The sequence below is a fragment of the Uloborus diversus genome, unplaced genomic scaffold, assembly GCF_026930045.1.
Source record: "Uloborus diversus isolate 005 unplaced genomic scaffold, Udiv.v.3.1 scaffold_689, whole genome shotgun sequence".
NCBI lineage: Eukaryota > Metazoa > Arthropoda > Arachnida > Araneae > Uloboridae > Uloborus > Uloborus diversus.
This window is the reverse complement of record NW_026558889.1, coordinates 92,094-107,299: the sequence shown is the minus strand read 5'-3', so window position 1 is coordinate 107,299 and position 15,206 is coordinate 92,094. Positions and strand designations below refer to the sequence as shown.

At 30.5% G+C, this 15,206-nt stretch overlaps 1 protein-coding gene across 1 annotated transcript in view; it reads left to right on the top strand.

Moving 5' to 3' along the window:
- Positions 1-87: 87 nt before the first annotated feature.
- The window catches only part of LOC129233750 (poly(U)-binding-splicing factor PUF60-like), a 62,964-nt gene continuing 47,845 nt past the window's right edge, over positions 88-15,206 (top strand). Inside the window, exons 1-4 of the mRNA XM_054867729.1 lie at positions 88-215; positions 3,585-3,642; positions 8,901-9,142; positions 13,944-13,990. Of these exons, the coding sequence (XP_054723704.1) occupies positions 183-215; positions 3,585-3,642; positions 8,901-9,142; positions 13,944-13,990 (380 nt within the window). The 5' untranslated portion in view covers positions 88-182. The remainder of the gene's footprint in view (positions 216-3,584; positions 3,643-8,900; positions 9,143-13,943; positions 13,991-15,206) is intronic.

Sequence of the window (15,206 nt, the reverse complement as noted above, 5' to 3'; positions counted from 1 at the left end):
ATGATATGCCTTTTTGACCCGACTGCAGCTGCATTATGCTTATGAGCTTATGTAGTTTTGCAGCAAATTCTGCGTGGTTTGATCACGACAGGCTATGAGATGTTTGGATAGCTTCTTTAAATTATTGGGACAAAAATATTTAAAAATTTGTGGTTTTGACAGTTGTTTATCAAATTATAAAAATGGTAACTTTAGGTAACGGTCAAATATTAGAAGTAAGTTTCATAACTAGTTATCTTACTATTAATTTTTTGGAAAATGGCGTGTAACTTACTAGTTTTTAATTTTAATGAGAATAAATGATCATTCTTGAAATAAATGGATTCAATTAGCATTTTTAATGCTCGATGTTCAAAATCGATTCGTAATGTCACCTTGTATTTGCTAATCATCGAATATCAAACTTTGATCTTCGAATGCAATGGTTATCGTAATTCCTACTAAAAATACTTGGCGCGATACGATTTCAAAAACTATTACATGAGTGCACTAATATCAGAAAGTGATCTAATTTTTTGAACCAATATAACGAACAGCGTTTTGAATTTAATAAAGTTTTAAATAGAAATAATTTTAGTGACTGAATGATTCTGAAATAAAATTATTATTTTAGTGTGATCAAGAGCAGGGTCATAAAAAAAAAAATTCTTAACAAAAAAATATGTTATAAAGAAATTCATGGTTGGCAGATGTTTACGTAATTGAATCTCTTTAATTTTGAAGTTGACAAAAAGGTTCTCAATCCCAGCGTAGTAGAATGACACAATGGAAGTCTTCCTCCTAAGTATAAGTCCTCATCGTAATTCCTACTAAAAATACTTGGCGCGATACGATTTCAAAAACTATTACATGAGTGCACTAATATCAGAAAGTGATCTAATTTTTTGAACCAATATAACAAACAGCGTTTTGAATTTAATAAAGTTTTAAATAGAAATAATTTTAGTGACTGAATGATTCTGAAATAAAATTATTATTTTAGTGTGATCAAGAGCAGGGTCATAAAAAAAAAATTCTTAACAAAAAAATATGTTATAAAGAAATTCATGGTTGGCAGATGTTTACGTAATTGAATCTCTTTAATTTTGAAGTTGACAAAAAGGTTCTCAATCCCAGCGTAGTAGAATGACACAATGGAAGTCTTCCTCCTAAGTATAAGTCCTCCTATAAGTCTTCCTCCTGGGTGCGTCTTACCCAGGGTATCCTTGATCGTCCAACCTTGACCATTTGTCTATAACCCCCCCCCCCCCCCCAACGTCCTGGATTGTAAAAACATAATGTAATAATACAATTTGCATGTATTATAATCAGTAAATTACCGCCCATTAGCCAGAGCTAAAGCAGAAATACATGAAATACACCGCCAACTCAGTCATTTCCAGCCGAGGACTGCAGTTTCATGCTTATTTGCACTCAAGCTTATTTGCACTCTGCTCTTCCATAAGAGGTTTTCCATCTCCAGCTCAGTCACTTTCCTATGAGTGCAAATAAGCACGAAACTGCAGTCCTCGGCTGGAAATGACTGAGTTGGTGGTGTATTTCATGTATATATTATAATGGTTTTTCCTATAAAAAGCATTTAGTGAATACAGTGGTATCACTACAGGCGCTGAAGTTGTGATCTGTCCCGGGTGTCACCCATCTGGGGGGCGAGGCCAACAGTGGAATTAAAAGTTTTTAAAAGATATAAAACTAAAATGCAAATTTTTCGTGGGGGAGGGGAGGGTTGACATCACAAATTGCCCCCTCCCCTTGAGTGTCACCCGCGCTAGGTACCCCCTGGTATATATACCTTTTGCATGGAACACTTTTAAATCCAACGGGAACCTTAAATCATTAACATGTAGATACGGGATGTGGGTGCGGTTGTTCACACAGGGATCTTCGGGGAGACCACGTTACTCCATCCTTCCACACAAGAGCAGAGCTGCACTAAATCTGTAGGGATTTCTTCGATTTTAATTTTTTACCTTCTGCCTGAAATGTTTTGGCACTTTTTTTTTTTTTTTTTGTCACCCGTGAGCGCATAGTTTACTGATTCATGGATAAGTGGTTTTTTTTTTTTCAATTTCTACAGTACGTTGTCCAGTTTTTCCTATTTAAAAATGGTTCTAAAAGTTGCTCTCATTGAGAAATAGAGTTAGCATTTCACACGTTTTCGAAATAGGGTAAATAGCAGCAAAGTAGAGTTCTTTACAATGAATGGAAACTGCTTTATTCTTCCCCTCCTTCATTTTATAGTGCAATTTTTTTTTTTTACGAATTCATTTACTATTTCATGCCTTCTAGAAATGAATAAAATATTAAATTTGAAAATGAAATTAAAAGTTTCAAATGTTAATGCATTGTAAACTATTACATTTTAGTATATCTTCTATCTTCCCCAAGTTAATAAAATGAATTGCAATCTTGCAAAAACAATGCTAAAACAGAAAGAAAATTTTCAAAAATAAATAGATGAAATGTTGAAAAAAAAAATCTTTCAAATCATGAACTGCAAATTCCCTTCCTCCATATTTGGGTGTGTAATCGAGAAAATTTTATAAATTCTAAACATATTTTTAATATTTTATGTTTAGAGTCAGAAAAAAGTTCTTCGTGAAATCCAAAATGCAATTCCCCATAGACTTATTGGCTGATTTTGAGAAGTGCATTCAAAGCGCACATTATTTTATTGTGTAAAAGTGGGTGATGAAATGAAAAAAGTGTTGATATTGTTTTATAAGACAGGGGAAAAAAGGTTTTGATAAAATAATTGTTAGACCCCTCCCCCCCCCTTGATGACACCCTTCTGAGGTGGGGAGAAACACCCAAAATGCTATTAAAGAGTTACTGAAAAATTAAGTATTGAAATTCTATTACATTTGAAACTATATTTCACCTCTCAAATGCATTGGCATCACTACGGGGAAGTGATTGCGTGGGGGACACCACCTAGAGAATCATACTCAAAATACATCTAAGAGTGGAACCTATGTGCCAAATTTGGTAAAAATCCAACAAAAATTATGTATTTGTATGAAGAACAAACACACCCACCGACACACAAATATACATCCATATTCACGATAATCCTTCTTTTCTTCCTGTTTCATTGCAATTATGTGCACAGCAATAAGGCGTATTTAAGAGTTGAAATCTCTCCTAAAAGAGAGACATAGGCAGAAAACGCTGAAATCCGAAGGACCGAACCATGTGGTACACGGTGGCGAAATTATTTGATCTTCTTCCTGTTAATAAAATTTGTTACCTTTAGTCCTGCTTCATTGTATACAGTAGTAACTGAATGGAGTGGCTTGTCTATCTCTCAATGGTCTAGGGCGTTAATTAGCGGAACCTTTATCAAAGTGTATCCCTTTTAAATGCTGAGCCTGCCCTACTGCTTCCTTTTGAAACTGTTTATTTTCTATGTAATAATTTTTGATACTCTTGTAATGTTTTTTTTTTTTTTGCAATATTTGTTGGTTTCTAAACTGAAGTTGTTCAGTTATAGAATTTTGTTCAGTCAAGTTGTTTCGTAACTGTTTTATTCAATTTGTAATAAAATAATTCATTTAATTTAAATGTTCCAATAATATTTTCAGAATGGATTGAAGCTATTGTCTGGGGACGAACCACTTTTGAAGAAGCTTAAAATAGAAGGTATTGTAGTGCTTTGTGCATTCTTGACTTCACTTTTTTTCTTTATACATTCTTCATGCCCATTGTTTAAAATCGAAACTCTTTTTGTTTGTTTTTTTAAGAAGTGGATTACACCGATTTGTGTAAGGATTCTAAGAGTCATCAGTTGGTGGTTTTTAAAGTGGGCATATTTTCATTGAAGCTCAGGCTCGCCTTTAATTCATTTGTGTGAAACTGCTGGTATCTCTTGACATTCGTATTTGTAAATTTATTTTTCCTCTCAGTAGAAATATACATACATAAATTACATGATACACATTTATGTATATATCTATTGTGAGAATTTATGTTTTTTCAAGGTGTAAAATTTGTTCATGGTGGATGAAGGATTTATTTTCCATTCTTTTTCTTTTTATGGGTTTTACAGGTATCAACTTGGAGGATCAACACCTTCCAGATAAGGCAACATCAGTGCTATGAGGCTGCAATTTTTTTTCTTTTTTTTTCTTAATTTTTCTTTAAAGGATCAAATTTATTGCATTTATTTTAAAAGTGAAAATATTTCCTGTACTTATACTTTCTAAGTTATTTCTTCATTGTCAATCGTCAAAATAGTTAACTCTTTGTTATTTAGCCTTATAAGTAAGTTTTTGATTTGATTCACAGAAAAAATAGTTTTAAAATTTGATATTAGAGTAGAAACGTTGATTCTTTTATCTTTCATAAACAAATGGTATAGGTTTGTTTGACAATATCCTGCTTTTATAGAAGTTAACTTACATCAAAGAGATAACATTTCTGTAGAGAAGCAAGAAAAAATGATGATGTTTTGAAACTAAAAGCTTCTGCAAGAAAGTAAAGGAAATTATGTCTGGTAGTTTAATCTGGTTCACATTTAAATTTAGAAATACATTTAAATAAAGCTTGATTTTTAAAAACACTTTTTTTTTTGAAGTTAGCTTTTTGATTATTTTCCCCCTGAGTTAAATTTGAATTTTAAAATTTTTTAGCTTTGTTTTTGGAATTGTGTTAACATTTTTTTTTCTATAGATTTATGCGCTATCTTTACATAAATCATTTAGTTAGAATTGTAAATTTCAGCAAAATCAGTTTTAATGCTGCAATATAACATTTTGTGTTAATACATTACTTTTACATTTATATAGAGCTCATGATTAATTGCCATCTCCGTACTACTTTAACTTAATGAACCGCATATTTATCAAGTATACCACTCTGTCTTTTCGATATTTTTTATGTGCGAGTAAGAAAAACTAAAACTTTTTTTAAATCATTTTTTATCAAAATAATCAGTTTATTTTATTATTATTTTCTAAAGATGAAAACTTAGATATTAGCAATGTGGTATAATGAATTAAAGAGGAACAAAAAAAAAAAAAAACATGTTTAGAAAACGTGCTAATGGGACATTCCAAGTATTATAAAAATAATAATGAAAATCTTTCTTTTTTTCTGTGTATTTTCCAGAAGCTGAAAATATATGAAAGTTTGTTTAAAGAGAAGGCCTTATAAGTGCTGGATGTGAGATGCATTTACTGAAGTTCCAATTCAGAAAGCTTTTACTTTTAAAAAAGAAAATACATTTTTATTTTGACTAAAAAAAGGGAAAAAAACTTAAGTGACACATGAATCTTCCCATATAATGTCACTTAGAATTTTTATAAAATGCATATTTATTTTACTTGGAATGTGTCGCTGCTTTATTATTGCTTAATAATCTTTTAGAATTCTTTTCAGCTTTCTGGTGTCACCTAGAAGTGGAAAAAATTGGATATTTACTGCAAAATATTTTTTGCTTCTCATCTAGCGAAAAACAAAAGACTTTTTTCTTTCTTTTTCTTTGGGGAAATGCAGTAAATGTTCAAGGATAACATTTTTTTAAGTTCCAATTCAAAATTATATTAATGAAAAATGCTAGTATATTGTTTTTGGTTAAAAAAAAAAACTAATTTTGGCTGTGAGATCTTTCTGCCTCAAACATTTAGCTATAATATAACAATGCAAATGAAATTAGTTTTTTTTTTTTTCAAATCCAGTTTAAAATGGGTTTTGATCCAAAGGTTTTCTCAAAAAAATATTTATTAAAAGCTCTTGTTTGATAAATGTCAAAAAAGTACAATCAAGCTTGCATATGTCGGTTTCAATTTTAGACTTAAATATTCCTTTTTATTTACTTATTTATTTTTTGAGTCCTAAATTAATTTTTTTAAAGAGGGGAAAATGATTAATCATAAGGAGGGAAATTTTAAAACATAAAAGTTACTGGATTGCAGAATTGTTTGAGTTTTTATTCATGAGTCCTGGGTTCGCCGATATATATCCAATATTTGTTTTAAAAATATCATAATATTTTCGATATTTATCAACTATGGTATTTTCAATATAAAAGTTATATTAATCATAGTAATATTTTTCCTTAATAATTTAAAATAATCTAAAAGTTATGTACTATATTTTTATGATGTATTATTACATCATTAATGTAACAAAGTAATGTAATATTCCTTTTTTATTCTATATTCATAAAAATAATTCGTAATGTAACAACTTCTATTCATATTAAAAGTGCCTAATTAAATATTAAAAGTTGGTCAGAAAAAAATGACTTTGCACGGACTAATGCACATTTTTTATTTCTGAATTACATAACTGTATAAAAGTAGTCAATAAAAGAAAAATAAGCAACACAGTTAATGCTGAATTAACTCCATTAAAGTTGATTAAAATGTTAAATGAAATATTAAATATAAATAATGAAAGAAACTTTAATTTTAAGTCTACATATTGTTAAAACAATATAATAAAATAAGGAGTGATTTGAGGATGCATTTACTATTTTGAAGACTTTAGTTTTTGCTGATTGAAAATATCGGATATATGTATCAAAATATCCGATATATATATATATATACATATCAAAATATCCAATATTTTCGAACCTTGCATGAGTCAGGTGTAATAAAAATCATAAAAAAAGGACTTTACAATATTAAGTAAATTCATTATGTTTACAAATGGAGTCAAAAAGCAGTTTTAAATAGGCAAGTTTAATAGACTAGTTCCATAAAATGGTGGATTTGTCAACATGTGAGCATTTTATGTTTTGAATGATACACTTAGAGAAAAATCAGCATTTAGAAGAGCTAGTTGAAACTACTGAAAATTATTTTAGTTTGAAACAAAATACTGCCCATGGGTGCAAGACCTGCTTTTGCTGGTCGGGTTGGAAGAAAATCGAGGACTTTCTTTCAGTTTTTACTTGAAAAAGAAAAATTGAGTGCTTGAAAAATAGGCTTTAAGAGAGAGAGTACTGGACCGTTCCATAACCACAGATTTACATCGACATTCTCTTGATTTTCCGCCATGGGCTTGTTTTTTTTGCTATGTGCTTTTGGAGGAGTGGCTTTTAGACTCGTGCTGTTTGACTTTTTTTAGTCCTTTCCTTGAAATATCTTTTTCCTTGAACTTTAACAAAATGGCCTACCATTGCATTTTTTGGACTTCAATTTAAAAAAATAGACCCCCGTTATTGGCAGTTTTTAGGTTTTGGAATTACGATATCAAAGCGCTTAAATATTACAATTTGAACTAAGTTCATGTTGTTAGAAAAGTCAAAAACTTAAAATTCAAATCAAACACAGATTCCAAAACTGGCATAGTTTAAATCTACAACATTTATACACAAATTTTTCGTTAAGCACGCATGCGTCAAGGAGGGGCGGGGGGCTGAAAATATTTTCCGTCTTGAACACATCACCAAACTTGCGCCTATGATACTGCCTACTATACTTTAGTTTCTTTAGTCTAATATAGAATTTCACTTTCGTAATTTTGTTTCCCAAAATGCTCTGATCTGCATCTGTACAAATTCTTGCTATAATTTTCAGGGTAACACATAAAATTTTTGCACCATTTTCTGCTTAGTTTGAATGTAAGCAAGTTTGTCTTTTTTTTTTTTTTCCGAATTAGTGAAATAAATTAACTGGCATAGCTATACTTTCTAAGTATTAAATGAACACTAAGTTTTTGCTTTTGTAAAATTAAGTATTGAAATTTGGATATAAGCAAGTTTGATTGTCATATTTCTTATTTATTTATTTTTTTTTTTTTTTTTTCAGTTTACTGTAATAAATTAACTGGCAGAGCTATACCCTCTAAGTGTTAATCAAATATTAAGTTTTTGCTTTAATAAAATTAAGTGTTGAAAAGATTTTCTCTATTTTATATGGATTGTTTCAATGAATGTTTTATTGCATACAGATTACTATGTACAATTTTTGTGTTTAAAAGTTGGATATATGTTCTGGTTTAGAAAGTATTTAAGAAAAATGTTGATTTTTGAACTAAAGTACGCTTAAAATGAAATTTATAAAGAAATTTAATGGAAAGCTTTTTTTACTCCAGTTCATATTTCCAAGAAATATTATTTATCCTTTGTGAAGAGTAAATATGTTTGCATTTGAAATTGCCCTGTCTGTACTGCAATAAAATTTGAATATGTTCAAAATATTCTTAATTAAAATTTTTTTTTTTCCTCAAAATAATTTTACAGGGCCAAAGCAGAAATTAGCCTATCTCGTAATTGCAGAAATCTTTTTCATTGAAATTTAAACTACTGATCAATGCTTTAATGTTTAATATTGACAACTTTTACACCTCTGACGTGCAAAATACGAAGTGTGATTATGTAACAATATTCATTTTAATGTGTGACCATGTTTACTCTTCATGTTAGTGTTTTTCCTTAGCTAAAAGAAATCCTAAATTGAATAATAATCAATGTAACTTTAATTTTTCTTGTTCTTTTCTCTTTTTCTTGTATTTTATATTATGTAGTTTGAAACTGAGGGAAGACCCATGCTCTGGTCTCACCATTTCATTTGCTCGTGCGAATCATTTGCGGCTCTGACATTAGCATAAAGCGGTAAAGGTCATATTTAGAATGTTTCTCTTAGTTTATCCTTTTCCAGTCTGCCATATATTGATGTACTACAATATATAATGAGGCAAATTTATGTGCAGTCTCTAAGTGAGATTTCTGCAATACTTCCAAACTTTATTAGACAAGTTTGTTTAACAGTGAAGGGTATTTTTTCCCAAAATGTAAAGAGTTTTATTTTTTTAGTTTTGAAAAATAAAGTTAAAATTTATAGTGGTCTATGAAACTTATGAAGGAAGTTACAAGTTTTTTCATTTTTCTTAAGGAAAAGCAATGTAACATCTTACGAATTTGGCTAATGCTTTTTTTGATTTGGCAGATGGGTCACCTGTGGTTCCATTACCAAACATGGACATGTTATCCGCGGAACTGCAATTGGAACAGACGGGGCCGGTGCTTGCGGGACCGGGTGCCTTGAGAACTCCTACAGGCATCCTTGGTTTAGGCCTGACAAAATTAACTTCTGAGCAACAAGACATGATAACAAAAGCCAAAAAATATGCTATGGAACAAAGCATAAAGAATGTTCTAATGAAGCAAACTATTGCACATCAACAACAAGTAAGTTTTCCCGCTGATATATTTTATCTACTCATTAGCTGTATGGTGTATGTGTGTGTTACTGTAAAAGAAAAATATTGGAGAATGTTGATTTTTTCACTAGTGATTCACTGAAAATATTCCCTGCTAATATTGGTAAGTGCATATTGATATTCGCCGGTTCATGTCGACATTTATTTTTGATATGATTGAGGAACTTAAATACAGCACAAGTCATCAAAGAAATTAAGTGCAGCGAGCAACTTCATCATAGCACTAAAAATTCAGTTATTTATAATTTGATAAATTTTTGGCAATGTTTGACATGCAGGGAAATGCTTTATTTTGACAAGGCTAAACTGGATCTGGTAACTTAAATGTTTTACTGGTAAGACAATTTTTGGAGAAACAAAAAAAGTGGTGAACAATGAACGCTCGGGGATTTCGAATTGTTCGCCAGTAAATTAGCCAAATTTTTAAAGTGTTAGCCAAATTTCCAAAGTCTTATTCCAAGACTAACTTTTACTCATTTTAATGTGTTTTTGTCTGCAGAAATATTTAATCAGAGTGAAGTATAACTTAATTTTTGACAATTTTTTGTGGATAAGGACTGGTATATCCAGGAATTTTTGTCGGTTTTGAGGAATTTTGTGAGGAAAAAATGCAATTTAAGTACAGTTTTTCCACAAATCATATGTAATTTTTCAAAGGAAAAATGGCTAAAAACAACTTAAAGTGATACAGTAGAAGACCATCATAACCGACCTGTATAACTCAATTCTCTATAAACCGCACTACTTTTCAGAAGTAAACAATAGGTTTTGAAGATTAAAAAAATCTCTCTGTTTTGCTTCGCAAAAATAAAAATTGTTAGGCAAATTAAATTTTGAAAGTTTTTTATCTTTCCATCTTATTTCAAAGCTTTTAAATTGAAAATTAGTACTCATAGTAAACAGGAAATATCAGATGGCTCTTGAAAACGCAGCTGTTATCAGGGTTCGTACGCCCTTGAAAAACCTTGAAAAGTGCTTGAAAAAAAAAGTTCATTTTCAAGTGCTTGAAAACCTTGAAAAAGTTTTAAAACCTTGAAAGAGTTTCTTAGTGCTTAAATTCTCTCAAAAATCAACGAATTGTGCTTAGAAGTTTTAAAAAAGTATTTCACCAATGCAATTTTCTGAACATGTGTTCAGTATGCAACATCGCGAAAAATTGCTTCCGTGTTTGGGATTTCAATCCTTTTGCATCTTGTAAATATTTTGATGTTTTTTACAACCGAAAGATATTTTGACATATGGTACCTTAGATTAGTTTATCTTTTGTTTAATTTCATTAATTAACAAAGAAATTAATTTGGAAACCATGACAACATTGAACTTACTCGGGTTTCGCGGAAAATTGCTCTTGTGTTTGAAATTTCAATCTTTTTGCATCCTGCAAATATTTAAATATTTTGGCTAATCAAATGTTAGTTTCGCATATGCTACCTTAGATTAGTATATTTTTTGTTTAATTTTAATAAAAAACAAATAAATTTATTTCATGGGAAACATGCCACGTCGAACGAGCTCAGACTTTGCGAAAAATTGCTTCTCGTGTTTGAAATTTCAATCTTTTTGCATCTTGCAAATATTTAAATATATTCACTAATCGGATGTTATTTTCATATTTGCTACCGTAGATTAGCATATTTTATGTTTAATTTCAGTAAAATATAAGTTTATTTTATGGGAAACATGACAACATTAAACTTAATTCGCGAAAATTTGCTTCCCTTGTTTGAGATTTCAATCCCTTTGCATTTTGTAAATATTTTTATGTTTTTGGCAATTAGTAGTTATTTTGACACTGCTACATCAGATTAGCTTATTTTATTTTTTATTTTAATAACTAAAGAGTTAAAGAATTTATTACCTTGGTCATGTTTAATTATTTGCTTATTTATTTTTGCAATTTTGAATGATTATGTACACTTTACCTAATTTTTGGTCATAACAGATTAAAAAAAAAAAATTTAAATTTCAGCAGTTGAGCACCTAACAAATTAACTTAAAGTTTGTATTTTAAATATAAAGTTGATTTATATAATTTTATTTATAAGTACATCATTTTTTTATGTCTTCTAAAATAAATAAGGTGTATAACAGGGGTGGTTGTGTTATGATTATTCACATGAAATCCAGTAGTGCTCGTTTTTATGCTTTTACCTCCCTATATCTCCAATTTTCCCCTTTTCCTCAAATGTTCAAAATTACTACTTTATTAAGGTTGTGGGTACTTGGAGCTTACTGAAAGAGGCTTTAATTAGCAAAGGGGTAGATAGCTTAAGGAGGGTCATTCATCTTCATTTGGATCTAATAAATTGACCAGTACCAGCCTAGCTAGGCCCAGTGCCTGCTGCTGGTTATCAACAGGCACTGGGCATGGTATTTCTATGCAGAATATTTTGACTTAATAAACTATTTTATGAATTGTATGCATAGCAAAAGTTATTGTTGTACATATGTATATTCAAGTAATAGGGGTCTTAGTTTTAAAAATTATTTCTCCCCCCCCCCTCGCCCCATTTTGCTCTTTGAAACTTTCAGGTAATTTTTTATGAACTCACAAATCACCTGAATATTATTGCCTTTCTAAATTTACATTCTAATTTCAACAATAACCCATTTTTTCCCAAAATAAAACTACTTTTGTCATAATATATGTCAACTTCTTGTGAATCTTCAATTTCGAAATATGGCTCTATAAATCTGAACTTGCACATTTATTGTCTATTGCAAGTTAATCAATGAAAGCTGAATAGGCTCAAGTTTGCATTCACAGTATTTATCACTGCTTAAGCTGCTTTTGTATATTTTGAGGTGTAGAGACTGGACTGTGGACTTTCATAAACTTTTTTTACTTCCTAATTTTTAAATTTACTCGAGGACAGTTGAAATGCCTTATTGTCTGAACAGCTAATAAATACATACGAATAATTGATTTGCATACTTATAAATGATTTGCAAACCTAATATTTTTAGAACTTAATAGTGAAAACTGAAATAACTTTCTGGGTAGTGTTTTTGTCCTAACCGCCCTTATATTGTAATAAACCACTGTATAGATATTGGAAATAAATGTTGAAACCCGGGGGGGGGGGGGGGAGTGACTTCAAAAACTCCTCTCTGGCAATGCCATTGAACTTGGGTATTTTAGTTTCTTCCCTTAAAAGTTAAAAGCACTTATGAAAGGTTTTTTTTTTAGTATTAATTTGCTAATTCTAGAACATATACAAACCTCTGACTGCTGCAACCTTTGAAAAACCTCAAAATTAAACCTTTTGGTATCTGCTTCTCTTTATGACCAAACTTTTCAAACATTTTCAGAAAAACTTTCAACGCAGTAGATCTTTCATCAAAGCGTCTCTCGTTGTAGAAAAAGCAATTTTGCTTTCCTATACTTGTTTGTATTATTGCCTTATTTCTATGTGTTTGTAGTAAATGAAATCTGCATACAATATTTTTAGTACAAATTTATGATATTGCCTTGAAAACAAAATTTTTTACCTTGAAAAGTACTTGAAAAGTGCTTGAATTTTTTTCTGCCTAAAGGGTATGAACCCTGGTTATGCAAACCATGAAGCTAGAAGAAGTGTAGGATTTTGATTGTGAAACATATTTATTTGTGAATAACTAATTGTAATATTGGTGCTTTAATACTCATTGCAGATAAAACTCATTCTAAAAAGCAAATATATAGATATATTCTGAATATTAGTTTCAAAATTTGTGAAATGATCTATATAATGCATAAACCTGTATAACGCAAAAGCTCTGGTCCCAAGGTGTGCGTTATAACGGTCTTTTACTGTATTTATCATTCTTAAAATATTTGAGAGTAGAAATAGAAGCTTTTAATAAAGTAAAGGCTGCATTCCTATCTTCCACCGATGTGTCAGACATCGAACACAACACAGTGAAACTAACGCGCCATTCAACAAAGCATCCGCCAACAATTTCTACTCGGTAGTAACGATGCGCCCTCGATATCCGATCAGCGAGAGGCAAATGTCACCCTTCCTCCGATCCGATGGACGGTAACGCTCCGATCCGATTCTAAGGCGCGTGCACGCACCTCATTCTGCTGGGAGTGGTCTGAGGATAAAACAACTTTCAGTGATTGCTAGTCTGGGAGTTTTGTGAAGGTTCGTTTTTAGGGGTCGAAATTTTGCGAAGGGTCCGAATTTTGTGAACGGACCTAATTTTTATCTAGATTGACATTTGAAGGAAGATTTTTTTTCTTCTGTGTATATTTTGGAGAAATTTCTGTTCGCCAAACTCGATTTTATTTTCGCCAAATTTACGATTTTATTGCATTTGGCGCATTGGCGAATTGCTTAACACGGTCCCTGAACGCTATCTACTAAAGCTAGGGTTAAATTTTCAACCATCAAAACAACCATACAATTGCATCATTCAAATGTAGAAGCAATTTTTCACCCTTCATGCCTTGACTGGCAATTTTCTAGTCTTTGAGATAAAAGAGTGGAAAATTTAAGAATAATTAGCTCTTAATTGCACCTCTTATTGATCTCATGAATAGTTTTTTTTCATTTTTTTTTTCTTTTAATAAAAGACCTAACAATGTAGTTCCAGCTCTTTTTTTTAAGTGACGTATAAAAATATAAATGCTTGAAGTAGCGTATGAGTTCTAAGTGCTTCACGTAAGGAAAACAGTTCTACAGTTGTAAAATTTGTAATTTTAATAAGTTCACTTTATTTTGTTCTTTTTAATGTTTGATACATTTCTAATACTTATTTATTGTTATTTCTCTTTCTTACAGCAACAAAAAACTCTTCAACGACATCAGGCATTAGTTTTAATGTGCAGGTAGGAAATTCATTTTCTTCCATTATTAAAAAGGTTTTCTCAATTATATTAATTTGTTTTATGTGATTAAATGCCAAATCAACCCTTAAAATTTTCAAACAATGTCTACCTTACCTGCTCTTTTTCCCCCTAGATTCACCTATTTTGATATCTTCCTTTTAAAAATTAATTTGCGTCTTAAAATAATTTCTAGTAATTGCATTTTTACCTCTAAAAACGAAATTCCTTTATCATTCATGTTATCCCTTACAAAGAAAGAGGAATTGAACTAAGTAATGTTAAGCAGCATTAAAATAATACTTTCAGTAATTTTAATGCTACTTCACATTGTTTATGCCCTTAAAACCAAGGTGAAATTATAAATAAGGGGCTAAGGCTACCACTGGCGACTAAAGCTGCTATTTTAAATCGAAGGCATAACTAAATTTGCCAAATATTTTCCCTCTTTATTTTGAATATATGTACAACTCCTGCACAGATTATACAGTAAATTATAGTCTGCTAATAAACAACTTGGAGGGTTTGGAGTGTCAGTTTGAAGTGTGACACCACTGCAGCTGAATTATAAATGATAATGTATATGAGAGTAAATCCTATATAATTTTTTTATAAAGCATGTTTTTTCTGTGGTAAAAGATAAATCTGCTCATTTACAATATGTGTTTTACTTATTACCCGGATTTTCATTTATGGGTCATTTCGTGGTATTTTACATTTATTTAGAGTCCATAACGTAACTTTTTTTGCCATAACTTTTTAATTTACTGTTTGATTAGCATCATATTTTATTTTTAGTTTGTCCTATCAACACACAAACTCAAATTACAATAATTTGCAAGTCAAACAGTAATTTCAATAGTTATGGCAAAAATAGTGTCACGTTACAATCTCTACATTTTTTCCGAATTACTGTGAAATGGCTCTTATCCAGATTGCCAGTCCAGATAAATGAGATTGCACTGTAATTTTTTCTAACATAAGTGCTTTAAACTTTGCTTAAGAAACGATGGCGTCAACAATAAAGCATTGAAACGATGATGCTAAAACCGAGTTCTTCATTTAAACAATGACCTCAAAAGCAGGGTGGTTTAACCCATTATTTTCATTAAGGATCAGTTGAGACCAACAATTTATTGACCTTAAAACTGAATTGTCAGTATAAATGATTTAGACTGAATTCTTCTTTTAAATCAAGTAATTGTGTTTTGTAGGTATT